We start from the raw sequence: 20,007 nt of genomic DNA on the forward strand, positions 1-20,007 counted from the left end.
CACACTCTAGACGCAACTTGTTTCTCTTAAGTTTGGTAAATGATTATGTTTCTAGTTTCTATACTTAAGGTATAGTTTTGATTGTTTAAGGTATGATCTCTTTAGGTTTTTCCATCTCGTAATTTGACTAAGCATTAACTTGTATTTATACGCTGATTTATATAAATAAAAAAAATTTATCAAATGAGATCTTTCATTTCTCTTGATGTTTATTATTCAAATATCTAATTCTTATAATTTTTAATATTTTGACAATAAAAACAAATGATTGATTTCTAACTTCTAAGGTATGAATGAGTTTGGTTTATTAGAGAGTTTATCTTCTTCACTACAATTTCATTTACATTCTACAAAGTAATAATTATTAATTGTCTTTTTTAATTTAGTGATTTTTTTTTTTTAAAAAAAAAAAGATGAATTCTTAAGAAAATATGAAGTACAAAATCAACTAAAATATTTGGAATTTTCAAAGAAATCAAATAGAAATGGATGGGATGTTAGAAAAACCTAAAGAGATCATACCTTAAACAATCAAAACTATACCTTAAGTATAGAAACTAGAAACATAATCATTTACCAAACTTAAGAGAAACAAGTTGCGTCTAGAGTGTGTAATTTGACTAAGCATTAACTTGTATTTATACGCTGATTTATATAAATAAAAAAAATTTATCAAATGAGATCTTTCATTTCTCTTGATGTTTATTATTCAAATATCTAATTCTTATAATTTTTAATATTTTGACAATAAAAACAAATGATTGATTTCTAACTTCTAAGGTATGAATGAGTTTGGTTTATTAGAGAGTTTATCTTCTTCACTACAATTTCATTTACATTCTACAAAGTAATAATTATTAATTGTCTTTTTTAATTTAGTGATTTTTTTTTTTAAAAAAAAAAGATGAATTCTTAAGAAAATATGAAGTACAAAATCAACTAAAATATTTGGAATTTTCAAAGAAATCAAATAGAAATGGATGGGATGTTAGAAAAACTCAAGGGCACAAAACCAACACGCAAATTACGGGTTCAATAGGCCATACCAACAAACAACATTAAGAAAAACCAAAGGGAGAAGCTCAAAGTTAATGCCAAAAAAAGCCCCAATCCATTTTATTTATTTATTTCTCTAAAATTTATAAAACCAACATATTTGCAAGAAAAAAGTAGTCAAAGTTTTCAACAAGAGAAAAAAAAAAAAAAAAAAAAATACTCTTATTTGCTTTTCTAATCAGAGCGTCAAATAGTGAAAGGGAAAACAAGCAGTCTACCGACACTATTACTGTATGATTATGTCGGAAAATGGCCACAAATCTATTCGATTATTACTGTATGATTATTGAATCTATTTTTACCGTACAATATATTGTACTTGGTATCATCAGATACTGTAAAATCTCAGTTTATCGGGTTAAATAGCTCTTCGACGTAATGATCTTAAAACCCAAATGTCTACCAAAGTACCAAGTAACTGGGAAACTGAAAGGAAAACCACCCAAAATATATACTGGTACAGTGCAACTATGCAAGCAAGTGCAAGGAGCTACTTATACAGTGCCCACCGTGCATATGATGCACACATTAATCGTACCATTTACACATAGAGAATACAGAGGCCGTGTTGAATAGGGAGGCGAATGATGGTTTCTCTTTTAACAACTCGATAGTCACTTATACTAATAACGAAAATGACAAGCAAATTAAATTTTATGCAAGGAAAAAATTATGTTCAAATTGAAAAGGCCTTGTTAAATCAATCGTATGAAAAAAACCAAAAAAGTAAAAGAAACCGAAAAAAAAGACAACAGATCCATCAAAATCTTCCATCTCAATTTTTTTGTTTTTTAATAACCAAATTATGTAGGCCAGTTATATTGTATTATTGTTTAACATCCATGGTTAACATGCACCATTAAAAAATGAACAATTAAGGCGAGTCACACATACCATAATACTCAAAAAGTGGGATGAAGGACATTGATTCAAATGAAATACACAAATTAACTAAACCGAAGACCATTTTTGTGTAAAGTCTTAACTTAGCACAGTCAGAATCAGGTGTGAACATTAACAGTCTTGGAACGGGAACAAGAATATACTCACGAGTCATGATACATATGTCCAACCCTATTTGGATTAGAGTACAAGTCGCATATATTTGAGTTGAAATGATGAGTCCGAGTATCAGATAATCTACGATATTCAAAACAGCTACTGTACCCACTTTTAGTAGGTGAATCAGTATCAAATATTTCACCAAATGTGAGTTGCTCAATTACTTCCACTCCAAAGCCCTGAAGGGTGTATTGAGACAACATGTGTTCTGTGTAGCCCTCCCTATCAAGCTCTTAATAAACACCTCAGGGTCAAGAAAACGACAAAGGAAATTATTTGTATCTTAAAATAAATTCAGTCATTTTCATCCAGCTTTCTCTAATTAATCTCACTCAAAAAGCAAAAGCAGGTGTAGCAATCAATTATTGCTTTGTTTTATTCTAGAACTATTTGTCTGATGTATGAACCTGATAATTCCTAATTCTATGGCTCCTCCCTGCAAGCAGTCTGTAAATAGCTATGATAAACAACCAAGTCTGAATCTACTTGGTCCAAAGCGTTGAGCCGTTGACACCTAGTAAAGCTTTAAGGCTCATAGCCATTCACATACCATATAGTGGCATAGTTAACTACGGTGAAACCCAGACAAAAATGTAGCAGAGTTCACAATTGTCTACTGTCCACTTTTAGCATGGAGTATTACAGTATGATTAAACTCCCACAAAACATGCCAGATTGCCATCAGTAGCAATCAAACATTCCACTTGATGTCTCATCTTATATCCTGCTACTTTTGAGTTTGCAATGTCTCTATCCTAGATGAATCATTCATTCATCATCAGCTAAATCACAACTTTAGTTAAGACAAATTAGGTGGCAAGATCAAGAGAGACGAAAAAATGGACATGGCCTTCTTTAATTTTCATGACCAAAGTCCACATATTTCACTTGGCATGAGCATGACCCTGCAGAACTTCACAATTCTTGGTGTGACAGATCCATATCAGTCGCCCAGGTCCTAGGTGAGCACACTAAACATAAGAATGATTGACCATCAACTCTTTTAAAACCATAAAGGGATTTTTTATTTTCATGTGTGGAATTGTGAATCATTTTTTATCTAATAGGTCAGTTGGTTCACACAATCCCACATCTTCGGGTGGCTGGGCATTTGCCGTTCATCTCATTGATTTCACATTCTGATCTCCCCTATATATAGACCAACTCTATATATATACAAGGGGGAGAGCAACTTTTTCTGAGAAAAGTAGACAAACCCATCACCACTGCCTACTTATCCCGAATATTCAATTTCTGCACTAAATCCTATGACTTCTACTTTTATTCTACTACTAGGAATTAGCAAACCACCAAGATTTAAGTTTATCAATAATCAACAACTATGCATCTCAGAAGTCATAACAGTCAAAGAAACATTGCTGAAATTCAAAACAAGTTCTTGCCTAGCATAGTAAACAGTAGGAGACACAGCTCTAACTCTCACAATCAAAATTTCAGCTATATAAAATTAATAATTGCACATTTACGTATCCCAAAAAGTGAATTAATCATAAATAGTGTTCATAATATTACACCTCTGAGTGGCAGCTGGACACTCCCAACAACAAATTTGAGTACAATTCACTCAACAATCATTTTCATTGATTTCTTACTCTCTTATCTCCTTTGTGTATAGACCAAATGATTCCCTGACTGATACCCTCTTCTTTCTCAAGCTATCCCATAACAGAATCACAGTCTCATTTCCTACAAGTACCGCTCTACACCCTGCGCATACTAGAAACCGAATATTTCATTTGGTGTCACAAACAATCCAGCAATTGAATAGCTCAAAGCATATCAATAATTTGAATGTAACATTAGGACTATGTGTGGATTCTTGTAACATGATCTCTTACACTCATCTACTTAATGGTGTTCCTCAATTATACACCTTCAAACTCAGTTCTCAACTTATAACTTGAATACCAGCCAACAGGATCTGAACATATACTACAAACAATCATCCTAAAGATTTCTTATACAGAGCAGCATACTTTATTTTTAGTGAATTTGATTGTGTGTTAAGTAATAAGCTTGTGAATTTCAACAAAGTGCTACATACAGATCAAAACAATGTTTCAACTTCTGAACTCCTTTCAATACCCTACCCTCTAAAGGGCTTCGGTTGGTTAAGCTAGGATTGTCTTCTCTCAAGAGTATATGGACAACTACTCTAATTAAATGGAATTATGGCTCAAACAGACACAAGCATATTACATATTCAGCTCCAAGCTAATATCTAACTTGCCATGTGTTGTAAAATAGCATAAAATATATAAGCACGCAATTTCTTCTGAGAATAGCAGACAAACCCATACCATAAAGAGTACTTATCTCGAATACTAAACTCCTACGCATCAAATCGTACGGCTTCTACAAGTGTTACAATTATTCCACCACTAGATATTAGAAGTTCACCACACCCAAAAAAAAAAAAAAAAAAAAAAAAAAGCGTCACAGAAGAGTCAAAGAATCATTGCTGAAATTCAAATGATTTTCTGCCTATACAGAACATAATAATCAATACAAGACACAGCCGTAATTCTCACAAACAAAATTTGTGTATCAAACTTTTCAGCCAATAATAAAGAAGCATCTAATCCACCACCTGCATTCCCAACCCATGGATCATACCAGTTGCCAAGAGCACATGGAAATAATTCTTCACCTATTTTGCAGATATCACAAAGAAGACCTTGAGAATAAAAAAGCCTTATCAAATAATCACTTTCCTCTGCCCTACTTTCAGTTCTCCACGACAAATCAATCAATCAATCAAAGCCTTAATCCCATATTTATCCACGACAAAAAAAAAAAAAAAAAAAAAAAGGAACTTTGCCACTCCTACATTTACAACTTTGATTAGCAGCTTCCCCAAACACTTCTAATTATTCTCGTGAGGCACATTTCTCAAGAGCGTTTTAACCTCAAACCTCAACATCAATTACAAATTCACAACAGCCATACATCCCCTATTATAGCAGAAATGGCCAAAAGTAATTCTGCCTTTTAACAAAACCACAGCTACACACCTACTTTACATTAAAAGGGACTACAATGTCAGATTAACCAAATTCTTTCCATCCTATATATCTAACACCAACCATCTCAACCTTCTTACCCTTCACCATTTCATTTTAGGAATCGAACCTTCTTACCCTTCACCATTTCATTTTAGGAATCGAGAAAGTATTCCATGCCACAAGGCTTGTCTCGACCAGTCTCCTGGCCCTTTAACATGTAAAATCTACACAGACTGAATTTTTTTTGAGAAAAGATATACATATCAGAGATTCAGACATGATTGATCATATGGGATCTCATCAAATGTTTAAATTGTAAAGGTATCTACCGATACTATTATTTAGTTTTAGTAAATGAATTCAGAATCCTAAAGAGTAAACCAAAGTCCTTAAATCATCAGCCCTGAGCCTGAAAATCTCTAGATGAAGACTACTCATCCTACAATGCTCTTTGATTCCCCTTGTCAGAAGAATTTAATGATAGAAAGAAACAAAAGAGTTTATACCTACTCTTCAAACACCACCCCTCTTCATGACTTGTATAAACTCTGGGCTAGCTTAATTTACAAACAACGGAATACACGTTCACTGTCCCTAAACTGCGGAGCCAGCCACTCAAAAGACTTAATCCTTACACCATACAGACGCTCATTATTTCCTTCCCCTGCATAAAAAGCAATTAGTACACTTATCTCAGCCCTCCTCCCCCCCCCCCCCCCCCTTCTTCCCCTCCCTCTATGCATAGCCAGTGAAAGTGGCAATGCATCATTTATATATGATAGTATCATACAAAACTTTCTATACACTATATCCGCTCTTAGGCATAAAAGCTTAAGACATCTGGCTCTAGATATATTCATATATGCCTATACTACATGTACTTCATAGTTAATACCAACTCATGAAGTATGTCCGTTCAAAAGTTCTGGGTTGCGTATTCTCCATGTAAATGCAAATGACCCACTATCAACTATCAAATCACCCACACAATGTAGCTCAAAATCACTACCATTAACACTAAAGATTTGAACATCATCTTGGTCCAATTTAACTGTCTATTTATATCGTTCTCCAGCACCCCTTGTTTGTTTAATCAATCTTCAACAGCCAAAAAATCACTAAAACTAAGTTCTCCATTATCCATCACAGGCAAATTACATCAATTTCAGCCACCTCTCAACAAATTATAACCTCTACACACATCAATTTAATCAACTGGTGTTCAAAAAAAATCAAAATGCAATCTCAAATTTGCATGTAGCTCCATTTACAATTTCGCAATTTTGCACAAAGCATAGGTGTTCCAAATTTAAATCATCTACATTTTGCAATAGATGCTACATAATCACTAAAACTTAGCTCAATTCAGAGCTCAACAAAATAATTAAAAACAAAACATTTTCACAACACATGAAAATCCAACAGCATATTTGCAAACAACTTCATTAGCATTTCGCGCAATCACCATCCAGTGGCACAAATTATTCCATAAAATGTAAACCACATCATATCATATCATATAAATAAAAGCTATATAAACCCTAAACCCTAGTATAATCCAAATTCCTTAACGCTAGTAGTAAGAGTAGCTAGAGATGCAAATTGAAACATCAAAATAGTAAAATCAAGAAATTACTGATCATCACCAAAGAGTTGACGAAGGCGAGAAGCGAAGATTCCAGAAGAATCGAGAGAAGCTTCATGACGAAGACTGGATTTGATGTGGTCCATACGATTAACAAGAGAACTATGTTCGTCTTGAAGTGCAGCGGTATCTTGAAGAAGGTCATGAATGCGGTACTTTTGACCTAAAGATCGCATACTAAGAAGGAGAATTCCAGACATTGCGAAGAATTGGATGAATTGATGCTTCCTTTTCATGGCGTTTCTGAATAAGCTTCCTCTTGGTTTGGTCTTTGGAGGTTCTGCTCCAATGGAGGAAGAGGGTGGAGGAGACGCCATTGATGGAAAGGAGGATGCTCTTCTTGCTTTTTCTGAACAAGTTTCGACTGTTGATATGAGCTGGGAGGAGAATATAGAAATGGTACTAGTAAAATTTTACTTGTAACGGTTTGGGATGACCCGAAGTCCCGACCAGAGTTGAGCCGAATATTAGCTTGTTCAGACTTGGTTTTTATTCCCTTCATCTGAAATAAGTAGATCTGGTCTGAATTTTTTAAGATCTGATCTGATCTGATTTTCTGGTCTAGTTTGGTTTGATCTGATTTAACAATTTGACTAAACTTTGACTGCATTTTAAAACTAATCTATAAAGAAAAACGTTATCAAAATGGATCTTGTTAAATTCGCCTCATCATGAACTTTTTAAATATGTAATTTTTATAAAACTTTTAAATACACAATTAACGATATTTAACAATAAGTAAATGATAATCAAAAGTTCTGATCTGGTCTGATCTGAATCTTTCTGATCTGATCTGAATTTATTAAGGAATAAGTAATAAGTATCTGAAATAAGTTGAAAAGAACAAGTCCTAAGCTTGGTCATAAGCGCCCTCGTGGACATGCTCCCTAAGCTCAAGCTCGAGCCAAGCTTTAATTGTACATTTTCGAGCTTGGCCATTTAGGTGTGTATTTTTTTTTAAAAATGTTCAAGCTTATTATGAGTAGCTTGTTTAATTCAATCTCAAACTTCGATTGAGATATAGTAATATAAACGATTTTTATTATTACTAAACGAGAAAGATCAAATTTAAACAAATACTTTTTATTACAAATATTATTTAATCAATTTTGTTAATAACGTTTTAATTACCTTTTATGATTTTTACTACAAATTTCTTATTAGATAATTCTTATCCTAAAATATAACAATGGTTGGAATGATCATATAAACAAACAACGGGCATGAACAAGTTGTTCACGAGCCTAGATGAGTGAAGTACTAAATGGTTCGAGCTAGGCCCGTTCACTAAACAAATATGAAATTTATGTTCGAGCTAGTTTGTTCATGAGCACTTAAGCAATGATTAAAATAAAATGGACATAAGCTTCAACAAAGATAATTATCACTATAGAAAAATTTTCAAAAATTAATTTGTTGTACAAATTACTTTTGTATACTTTAAACAGTGATACAAAGATGATAATTAGATGTAATATTACTATCTTCAATTTAAAATTAAAATTACACGCAACCACTAATAAAAAAAATAAAATAAAATAAAAAAATCTAGTGAGGTAATATAGTGAACTTTTTTTTTTTTTTTTAAACCAAAACTAGTTGGATCGACACGCGCTACGCACGCGTCAACCAACTTTCAAAGTAAATAATTTATTCTATTTTTATGGGCGATTTCCTTGAACAATGCTAGAAAATGCCAAAATTCCATATATACGCCCCTTTTTAATAAAATTCTCAAAGTACCGTCCACGTCAACGGACATTTAACGAATCACCAATAAACCGCTAATTGAATTGGCGGTTTTCACAATTGTGAAACCACTAATTCGGGCTTGTTTGGCATCATTTTTGGTTTTCAGTTTCCTTTTTTTTTTAAAACCAAAAACAGGAAACAAAAAAAAGGTGTTTTCACTTTTCTGTTGTCAGTTTTTAAAATTATCATGTTTTTAATAAGTTTATATAATTTTTGATTCATTTTGGGACATATATCATATACTTTTAAAAAACAAAAAACCAAAAAACAGAAAACCACAGCAATGCCAAACGAACCCCAATTAGCAGTTTCTATCATTTAAAAAAAATAAAAAATAAAAAACATATTGTAGTATGTAACCCAAGCAATTGCAAACGAACCTAAATTAATATTCCACTATATTAGTTAATTATGCAATAATCAAATTCATATAACTATTACACATCAATTAAATTAGGGCTAAATTAACCGCTAGTAGTGGTGGCGATGAGCAGTGTCGGGCGGTGGAAACAATCAACCTTAGCTTCTTCTCGGATCTACTGTGAATTTCTTTGAAAAAAAAAATTCATTCCTCCTTAATTGCTGATGGTTGATGCGAGGGTGGGTCTTGGGTGTGCTTGAGGATATGACGCAGGTTGCTTGGAAGCGAGGTTCATGAAGAAACAACCTTTTTTTTTAAATACTATGAAACAGTAGTGAAAGAGAAGACAGAGAAATAACGAAAGAGTTCAGGGAATAATAATATTATTTGTACATTTATTTTGAAACCGCTAACTCAGTTACCCGTTTACCTATTTCAACCGCTAATTGAGTTAGCGGTTTTGTGGTGACTCATTAAAAAAAAAGTGGTCGATTCATTGCTGATTAGACGGTATAATGGGAATTTTAATAAAAAGGGGCTTATTTAAGGAATTTTGATTTCTTTCAACATTATTTAAGGAAATCACCCTATTTTTAATGACTGAATTTTTAATTGTTTGTACAAATTCAAGATTATTTTCTTTTCATCTTCTTCAAATAATAATATGTAAAAATAATTTATATTCCGTAAAATTAATTTTAGCTTAGTAAACAAAAGTTAATTCTATCAAAAAAAAAAAATCGATATAGTTAAAATAAATTTTTAATCAGTAACAATCAATGTAGAAAATTAGTAAAAATAATTTAGTTAACCAAATATTATTTCAGCTCACCATATACAGAGTATTAAGTTAAGATAATAGAGCCTTAGTAGCTATATTTTAAAAAATATTATAATATAATTTAATCAACTTTTTACTTTTTCCTTGTATAGGAATCCTCTATTTCCCAAATCTTTGTGTCATTACATACGTCCCTTCTTTTCTTAACCATTTCCATAAAAATTACCCTAATTTCAAATAAATCATACTCTCTCCGCTTCACTTCGTTAGTCCCATATATTATTTTGGGCGTTTTAAAATGATATACCCCTATTGATTATATCCTATTATTATTATAGGGTGAATAATTTTCATAATCTGTAATAGTTAATCTAATTGGGTATTTCTTATCAATCTAATTGGGTATTTAAAGAGTCAAACAATTCTGATTGGTTAATATATGTGCTAGTAGATTGTTGACATGACAAATCTTCCAATCAAAATTTATTATATGAGATTTAATTATAGCCAATTCCCATAGATAAAACAAGAAAAAACAAAACATTAATTACAAAGTTAAAATCAAAATTTTAAATTATAAGGATTCCCCCTTTTCTTATTTTTAGTGATTGATCAACAAAGTGAAGAGAGTATTCATTACGAACGTCAAAATTTTTTTGTCATTTTCCAAGTAATTAATAATTTCTCTATTCTTAAGAATATTACATCTTCTTTCACTACCCTTAATTCCCCTAATATATAAGGAATGAGCACTTGTGTTGATGGGAGGAAAAGAGTATGTACTCATAGAGTAATACACTTCTTTTATATATTAAGCTAACACATTACGAGTATTTTATTTTATTTTTTTTTTATTTTATTTTTTTTGACAATATTATGAATAAATAAAAAATTATAAAAATTTGACACACATTGAAACTAAGCTAACATAAGACAATACAACTAAGAGGATTGTGATCCATATTCCACTCGGATAGTAAACAACATCTTACTCTAGAGTAGTTACTTTCCTGGGATGCCTTTGGGAATAGGAATGAAGAAATCTCTCTTAATTCCTATCCCAAAGAAAAGCTTCTCCTTTGGATTGGGATATAAACCAACCAAAGAAGAATTGGAGTCTCACGATGCAAAAAACAAAGCACGTAGAGACAATAATAAGAAAGGGATAATCACTTTACTCCCATCCTATCAACAAACCCTTAATGGGCAATTCATTAGGGAGGGAGAATATTACCCATGCTACGACTTTCCAGATTCCTTAGTTTTGGAAGGAATTAAGAAGCCTGGATTTGAAATATTTCATGATTGCTACTTCTTGGATGACGATCTTAGTATCGTTAAATCAAAATACCCAACTCTAGGGTGCTATGATGGGCAAGCATTTAACTTGCTATTTGGACTAGGGCAAAATCATGTCGCTACAATGACCAATCAAAACACCATTCAAGATGAACCTTTTGACCCAACCTCGTTGATCACCCTTTCAAATGAAACTTTTGAGCATGGATGGAGGAAATCTTTCAAATGGACCAATCACAAAGGCGATAAGCTGAAAATCGTCACAGGCAAAGGGAAGATGTTTGAAGAATCAGACGATGAATCTATTATAGACTCTAGGGAAGCTGAAAATCTAGGCTTTGTGGCCATTACTGAGTCTTTATTTTCTAGTTCTAAGAACGAAGATCCCAAAAAGGATTCTTCTCTTGATGTACTCTCTTTTGATTTTAATAATATGAGCTCTATTTCCGAGTATATGCCTTCTCTTGAATCTTTCGAATGCTATAACAATCAATCTAATAAAGATGATAACATTAATAAATTGGTTGAACTAATGAAGAAGAGAACAAAAGAACCCTATCGTTGAAGAAACTGAAATAGTTAATATAGGAACTAACAAAAATAAAAGAGAAGTCAAAATTGGCTTGACTTTAAGTCCGGAAGAGCGATCGACCCTCATATCGACGCTCAAAGAACTCGAAGACATGTTTGCTTGGTCATACAAGGACATGCCTAGAATAGATAGGGAAATTGCGGAACATACCATTCCCTTGAACCCTACCTCTAAACCAGTAAAACAAAAACTTCGACGAATGAAACCTGATGTCGCATTAAAAATAAAGGAAGAAGTACAAAAACAGTTGGACGCAGGTTTTATTCGCGTATGTAATTACCCAGAATGGGTAGCGAACATCGTCCCAGTCCCTAAAAAGGATGGACGAGTTCGCATGTGTGTCAACTTTAGGGACCTTAATAAAGCTAGCCCTAAAGACGATTTTCCTATACCACATATTGATATATTGGTAGATAACACGGCTGAACATGCGATGTTATCCTTTATGGATGGATACGCAGGTTACAACCAAATTTTAATGGCAAAAGAAGACGAAGAAAAGACATGCTTTATTACCCCTTGGGGTACGTATTGCTACACAGTCATGCCATTTGGTTTAAAAAATGCAGGAGCTACGTACCAAAGAACGGCTACGACTCTCTTGCATGATATGATGCACAAAGAAATAGAAGTGTATATGGATGATATGATTGTAAAGTCCAAAAATAGAATGGGACATATAAAAGCTTTACGCAAATTTTTCACTCGCATAAAAGAATACAAAATGCGATTGAATCCACAAAAATGCGCCTTCGGAGTAACTTCTGGCAAGTTACTCGGATACGTAGTAAGCACACGTGGCATCGAGATCGATCCCTCTAAAATAAAGGCAATTGTTGACATGCCTCCCCCTCAAACAGAAAAAGAAATCAGGGGATTCCTTGGCAAACTACAATACATTAGTCGATTTATCAACAAATTGACTATGACTTGTGAGCCAATATTTAAAAAATTGAAAAAAGAGGAGAAACATGGATGGGACGATCAATTCCAAAAGGCCTTTGAGAAAATCAAAGATTATCTCAAAAGTCCACCAATTTTAGCACCACCAGTACCCAAACTACTTCTTAGGCTATACATTACAGTTACGGACACAGCCATAGGCGCCATGTTAGCACAAGAGGTAGAAAAAGTCGAGCGTGCAATATATTACATAAGTAAAAAATTCATCCAATATGAAACAAAATATAGCACCTTGGAAAAGACAAGCCTAGCATTAGTGTGGGCAACTAAAAAATTACGACATTATATGCTACCACACACTACTCATGTGATTTCTCAACAAAACCCGATAAAGTATTTGTTTGAACAACCACCTATACAAGGAAGGATATCTAAGTGGTTGGTGATGTTGGCCGAATTTGAGTTAAAATATATTCCTGAAAAATCAATGAAAGGAAAAGTAATTTCCGACTTTTTGGCACAACATCCAATTCAAACAAGTCGTGCAGAAACTACTCATCTTCGGGATGAAGAGATTCTCATGACACAAGATGACAAATGGGTAATGTACTTCGACAATGCGTCCAATCAAAAAGGATGTGGCGTAGGAGTGTTACTCATAAGTCCAGAGGGAGCACATACTCCAATCTCTGTTAAACTAGACTTTGAGGTTACCAATAATGCCGCAGAATGTGAAGCGTGCATTATTAGATTAGAAGCAGCAGCTAGCATAGGTGTGCAAAAATTATAGGTATATGGAGATTCAAGTTTGATTATAAATCATATACTAAAAAATGGAAAATAAAGAACTCCACAATGATATTATAACAAGCACACCTAGAGAAACTCATCAAGCATTTTGAACATATTGATTTTAAATATCTCCCAAGGGATGACAATCAATTTGCCGATGCGCTAGCAAAATTAGCCTCAATGATCAACATTCCAGATCACTTCAATATGATGCCATTATGCGTTGATAGAAGAGAAGAACCAGCGTATTGCAACGCAATAGAGGAAATAAATGACATCGAAGGAGACAGTCCCTGGTATGATCATATCCTCCAATATATTACCCATGGCACATATCCCCAAAATACTTCATCGAAAGACCAACGAGCCTTACGAACACTTGTGGCCCAATATGGTCTATTAAATGGTAAATTATGCAAAAAAGGACCTAATGGTCAAAGTTTATTATGTATAGACCAACCGGAAGCCACACGCCTTATGGAAAATACTCACAAAGGTGTTTGTGGACCTCACATGAATGGTAAAATGCTTTCAAAAATAATTTCACGACAAAGGTACTATTGGTCCACTATGGAACATGATTGCATACAATATGTTAAAAAATGTCCAGAGTGCCAAATGTTCGCTAATTTACAACACCTTCCACCATCCGAACTATACAATCTCACTTCCCCTTGGCCTTTTTCAACTTGGGGAATTGGCATAATTGGAAAAATCTCTCCAACAGGAGCAGGAGGGAACGAGTACGTATTAGTAGCCATCGATTACTTCACTAAGTGGATTGAGGCTGCTTCTTACGTGAATTTCACTTCTAAACATGTCGCAAAGTTTCTCGAACGAAACATATTTTGTAGATATGGAGTTCCACATGAACTAATTAGTGATCAGGGATCTCAATTCAAAGCTGAAGTGGAGACCCTCTTAACTCGTTATAAAGTAAAACATCATCACTCATCCTCATACAGACCTCAAATGAATGGAGCTGTCGAGTCGGCAAATAAAAATATAACAGTCATCATTAAGAAAATGGCAAAAAATTATAAAGACTGGCCGAATAAACTACACTTCGCATTATGGGGTTATAGAACGTCTATACGAACATCAATAGGAGTAACTCCATACTCCTTAGTTTTCGGAATGGACGCAGTTCAACCAGTAGAACTAGAAATACCGTCCCTACGCATCGTACTTGAAAGTAAGCTACCGGAAGCTGAATGGGTAAGAGCGAGGTATGAAGAGCTTTTATTCCTCGATGAACGACGATTAAGAGCTTTGCATCATGTACAAGTCTACCAAAGGCGCATTGTGCGTCATTTCAATAAAAGAGTCAAACCCTGAAATATAAAAGAAGGTGACTTTGTACTAAAGGAGGTTAGGGGTCCACCAACCGATCCAAGAGGGAAATTCTAACCTAATTGGATAGGTCCCTACCGCGTAATTGAAATCCTATCAGGAAGAACCGCCAGATTAATGGATATCGGAGGAGATGAAATTCGCCAATTAATAAACATTGATCGACTTAAGAAATATTACATATGAAATCCGGATAAACTCGTTCACTCATACAACCAATTTTAATTAGCATTCAATGGAAAGATTCTAAGTGTTATGCATTTTACCGAATAACACGGTAAAATACATAACACTTGGGGGGGGGTAATTTAGAAATAATAAACCATTCTAACCGTTCTAAGTGTTCAAATTTTTTTCGAACATCACGAAAAAAATCTTCACACTTGGGGGGGGGGGGTAATAATACAGAATTTAAAAAATAAATAAATAAATTTTTCGAGACATTCGTAGCACAGGCGTCGCGCGCAACTGAATTAGTTGCGCGCGGATGTCATGCGCAACAGATTTCGTTGAGCGCGGCAGGCTCGCGCAACTACAGATGTTGCGTGCGCCACCTGATGACGAACTACGAACCCGATTTTTTTTACGTTTGAATGAAGTTGTGACTTCTACTTGTGGCAAAAAGAGGGTGTTTCTTAAATATAACATATACTCGGAAAATAAAATTAAACTTTGATTTAATTCTTTTAAACAAGGTTTGATCAATTTTTCATTTAATTTTTACCTAAGAGATTAAAGAAAAATAAAAAAAATACATGATAAAAAAAAACATTAGAACTACGCAAAGACCTGATTTCGTAATGTGAATACGTAGGCAATCTTTATGATTCAGTAATATCAAAAATAAAAATATAAAGCTCATTTTATTTCATTCAAATTTCAAAGAAAAGAGAGACATTGTTGAACTAGATTGTAAACAAAAAAAAAAAAAACATAGTAGTGATTACACTTTATTCAATTTAAAACTAATGGCGAAACTTTGTAACACTCTAAGGTTTTACTATGTCCTCAATTGTCACGGACGATGGAGGAGTAGTTTCCATCGCAGTATTTTCAGAAACCTTAGAGCTTTCTCCTACGCTTTTCTTCTTGACCCATACATCGTTCTTCAATTTGGGAATTGGGGTCTTTTCAACCTTTTTCCCTTTTCAGAAGATTTCGTTAGAGTCCTTTTTCGAGTTTGTTGCGAAGGTTCCTTGATTATCACACCTCGTTGTGCAGGTTTGGAGGGAGCTTTCCTTTTTGTTTCCTTCGAACGCGCCTTAGGAGATGAGAAGTCTAATTTTCTTCTCACCCCTTTGTTTTGGCCACTAGGAGGAGTAGTGGTGGCCGAATGCATCAAGGTCTTAGGTTGATTGCGAGCCGTGACGGCTTGATATTGAGATCGAGCCTTGTTTAATTCGCCCTTATCCGCCGCATTCATCCAAGCTTTGTAAAAGGAAGATAATGCAATACTTGCAGTAGGATTTTGTACTACCCATCTAGGAAGACTTGACCAATACTCCATCCAACGAAAAATTCGCTCGGGTCTAAAAATACATCTTTAGGGGCATTACAATCTTGCGGGGGAATAATTTGTTTCATCCCGTATTGTCTCATTACCCTGCAAGGAAAAATATAAGTAGTACTAGATAGCCTTAAAAGCCTAATGTAAGGGCAATTGAGACTATTCCCAACCATACTATTTATGTTCCACCAAGGAATCACAAAACGTATGTTAGGAACCCATGACAGAAAAACGACGTCCATTCCTCTTCGTTCTTATGCTTAAAAAGGATTCGACGTCCAGGGAATGTCCTTACTTCATTAGCCTCAAGGTTTTGTGGCTGATCAACAATTCGCAAACGCTCCATGAGCCAAATCTACCAAAAAAAAAAAAAAATCAGTTTGCGATTTTTACACAAGTAGGTGGCGCGCGCATCAAAACCAGTTGCGCGTGCCATCCGCGCGCAGCACAGAAGGGCCAGCGCAACTTCGTAACTTACGCTGATAAACGACGAAAAAAAAGAAAAAAAAACGTACGTGTAATAGGAGTGGACTCCCCGTGAAACCGTTTTCGTTAGGGTCTCCTCTAAGGCGATTCAAACATAGAACGGTTTTCGCCAAAGCCAAAGGAGCGGGTGAATGACATCCCTCTATTTGCTCTACTATGGACACCATGGAATAATCTCCGTATTCTTTGCCTGTCCTAAGTAAACAATTAACAACAAGACAATAACATAAAGCACGAATTTTAAAGCGTTGTTTAGTCATGTTGTCACGGGGGGCGACAAAGTGTTCAATAAATTGAATCAAGTTCACGCCTTCTTCAGTTCCAATGTTGGTCATATCATTGTCGGACAAGCCAAAAAATCTTTGGAATATCGGTTTGGGATCCGACAAGGTAGGCGAATAAGTCACAGGGAGAGTATTTGTAGGGAAACCTAACAAGGCCTCAAACTCACCAGGTAGAGGGACAATTTCGTCCCCTTTAAACAAGAAAAGATGGTGGTTAGAGTCCTAATGGTTGACTGCGGCATGAAGAAAATCAAAGTTAACCACTAGTTGCATATAATTCAATAGAGGGTCTAGGTGGTAAAACGTTGTTCAAAAAAAAAAAAAAAGAAGAGGGAATGAGAATTTAGAGAGATTAATTCTTTTTAGTTTCTTATATTACTAAGCGAATGAATGCGAGATGAGCAAAAGCCTACACGAAACCACGTTTTAATAGACCCAAGAGGGGCAAATTTTCGGCAAATTCGACTTAAAGGAAAGTTCACCAACAGGTGGCGTGCGCAACTCATGAGTTGCGCGCGACATCCGCGTGCAACTAATTCACATGAGCGTGACAGCCGCGCGCAACTCACGCAGTTGCGCGCGTCTCCCCTGTCGCAGCATATGAGCTAGGTTTATTTCCGTATTTTGGCTAACATAATGACGGAATCTTCACGAAATCTTAAGACGAATCATACGCTTGCCTTTTAACCCTTTGTGTCCATTTTCTTGCCTACTTTCTTATTTTCTTTTTTTTATTATTTTCATACTGTCTTATTTATTTATTTATTTTTTATTATTATTTTCCTACTTTCTTATTTTCTTTTTTTTTTATTATTATTTTCCTACTTCCTTATTTTCTTTTTTTATTATTTTCCCACTTCCTTATTTTCTTTTTTTCTCTTTTTTCTTCTTTTTTGTTTTCTTTTCGCCTTCCTTTTTTCAAGTTTTGGTTATTTTTTCGAGGGGGGTAAGTCGGGAACCCTTTCCCTCCCTCGAAATTTTTTTGCTTTTAATAATAAAAATAATAATAATGTACACATGGAAACAAAAAATATAATAATGATGACATATATACAAATGTGTCATATGTACAACAATGCAAAAAAAATATATATATATATACATCTGTTTCCTAAAATAAATAACAAATATGTGTACAAAAGGAATCAGGGTGCTCGGCGACTACTAGATAGTTGCTGCAAATCCTGCAAAATCCAAAACGAAGATTATTTGAGATGTAATAACTTCGTTAAAAAGAAAAGAAATAAAACTTACCGCGATCATCCGATGATCACGGCATGATAAAGTCACGAGGGCTCTCCGATAAGCAGCTCGAAAAGCACGTAAAGTCCTCACCATGCCGTTCACGGTTTCCCGCGGAACCTGTTCCAAGAATACAAGGACAGTTAGTAAACAAATGTATATGAAACAAAAAATAAATAGAAATGTTTAAGTACATATACACAAAAGACATACCGACTCAACCGTCTCAGGTACAAACGGTATCCCCTCATCATCCTCCGCTGCTGGAAGGGTCTCACGAATTACCGATCCGACAGCATCGGTATACGTGATCTCCGCTGTAGGAGGCACCCAACCACCTAGCTCGACCCGCTAAAATATACATGACAAAAAAAGATAAAAGGGTCAAAGTTCCGAAAAAAATAGAAACAAGGAAAAGAGAGAGTTAGAGTGCTAACCGGAACAAAAGCCGGAAAAGGAGTCAGCCTGGATGCTATAAAAGCCGGATAAGAAACCTCCGGCAGCACCAGCTGCTCTGCTAGATAACTAAGGATTGCCTGAGCTCGATCCTCTGTAGACAGCAAGTCCGGACGTAACATCCGGATCGGAGGATCCGCGGGAACCAAAGGCTCCTCGGACGAAAGCTGCCAGAGAACACGCTCTCCTAAAAACCAAGCGTCTGTCCTTTGGAGCACCGAGAGTCCCGGATAAAGGGCCCGAAAATGGGAATGAACCATGCCAGACCAGATAGCCTCAGGGACTCCGACGATCAAACTCCAAGGACGGAGATCGATCTATAAAACACAACCACATGAAAAATCGTCAGAAAATGAATTAAATCAAAGAATGCACATGTAGTTGGAATGCTCACCGACGCACGAGTCGCCGAAGGGATCCTCTGGCGAAAGTCGCCGGCAGAAGTGGCTCGTCTCTTCTTAATCGCGACCAATCGATGGCCGATAGGAAAACGAGCAGCCCCAAGCACCCTGGGGGCTAAGAAAGGCAGGTACGAGTATCCCCAAGCCTGAAACCGAGAAAAGATAAGCCTAAAGGAAAAAAGCAAAATGAATAACCGAAAGAAGCTTAAAACACGTACCTCAAGGATACGACCATGCCACGTAAGGGAGATCCGAGGCACCTCAGTAGTTGCCACGGAATCCATCACCCGGGTCGCCTTGCCCATAGCTGTAAGCATACGGGCATACGACACCTCCGCCCAACTCAGGTTACCTACTTGCCCCAAATCGCCGAGGCAAATAAGTAACCCAATAGCGAAACGCTCTCCTCGATCACTCAAGATGGTGACGGAAAGAACGTGAGCAATGTATATCCGAGCCAGCTGCTCAGGTGTACACTGCCGATCAAGCTCGTCAGCCGAGAACTCGTCGGCAAGAACCGAGTACGGACAAGACTGCGCGTACACGTGAAGGGCCGACGCAAGACGGTCCCCCACAAGGTCGCGCAGTCTCTCGTCTGACCCCTTAACGAACTCTATGACTACGGGCTCGCCTCCGAAAGGAAAACCTGTAATCATAGAGAAATCGAAAAGGGTAACCATCATCTCTCCCCATGGAAAATGAAAAGTGTTGGTGGAATCCCACCAAAACTCCAGCAATCCACGAGGAAAGCTGACGATGCAGGCTGACTCGATAAATCCCGAAGAGCCGCCAGCTTGGGGTCAATCCCGGAAAGTGCTACAATCTCCTTTTCCACCTCAGGTAAACTCCCAAAACGGGCTCGCAGGTCACCAGAGCCGTATAAACGCATGCTAGGCTCACTCTAAATAAAAGAATAAAGAAAAAAAACGGTTATGGTTTAAAAAGGAGAAACAAAGGAAAAGAGAAAGAAACAAAGGCGTGAAAAACTCACGATGCCTCGCCACCCTCT

At 35.7% G+C, this 20,007-nt stretch overlaps 1 protein-coding gene across 1 annotated transcript; it reads right to left on the minus strand.

The window, feature by feature from the left end:
• Positions 1-17,794: 17,794 nt before the first annotated feature.
• On the minus strand, positions 17,795-19,526 carry LOC145590983 (uncharacterized). The gene is made up of 5 exons (XM_081647369.1): positions 19,217-19,526; positions 18,992-19,144; positions 18,579-18,914; positions 18,355-18,492; positions 17,795-18,261 (listed from the first exon to the last, which is right to left on the minus strand). Exons 1-5 carry the CDS (start codon positions 19,313-19,315, stop codon positions 18,064-18,066), a joined length of 924 nt encoding a protein of 307 aa, XP_081503495.1. The 5' UTR covers positions 19,316-19,526; the 3' UTR covers positions 17,795-18,063.
• Between the last annotated feature and the right edge of the window lie 481 nt (positions 19,527-20,007).

This window comes from Chenopodium album, chromosome 18 (assembly GCF_948465745.1).
Source record: "Chenopodium album chromosome 18, dcCheAlbu1.1, whole genome shotgun sequence".
NCBI lineage: Eukaryota > Viridiplantae > Streptophyta > Magnoliopsida > Caryophyllales > Amaranthaceae > Chenopodium > Chenopodium album.

Excerpts from the sequence above, each read along its gene's own strand:
- LOC145590983 (XM_081647369.1), bottom strand. The coding sequence starts at position 19,315 with ATGCTTACAGCTATGGGCAAGGCGACCCGGGTGATGGATTCCGTGGCA. Across the intron at positions 19,145-19,216 it reads GGCATGGTCGTATCCTTGAG|GCTTGGGGATACTCGTACCT; the intron begins GTACGTGTTTTA and ends TCTCGGTTTCAG. Across the intron at positions 18,915-18,991 it reads CTTCGGCGACTCGTGCGTCG|ATCGATCTCCGTCCTTGGAG; the intron begins GTGAGCATTCCA and ends TGTGTTTTATAG.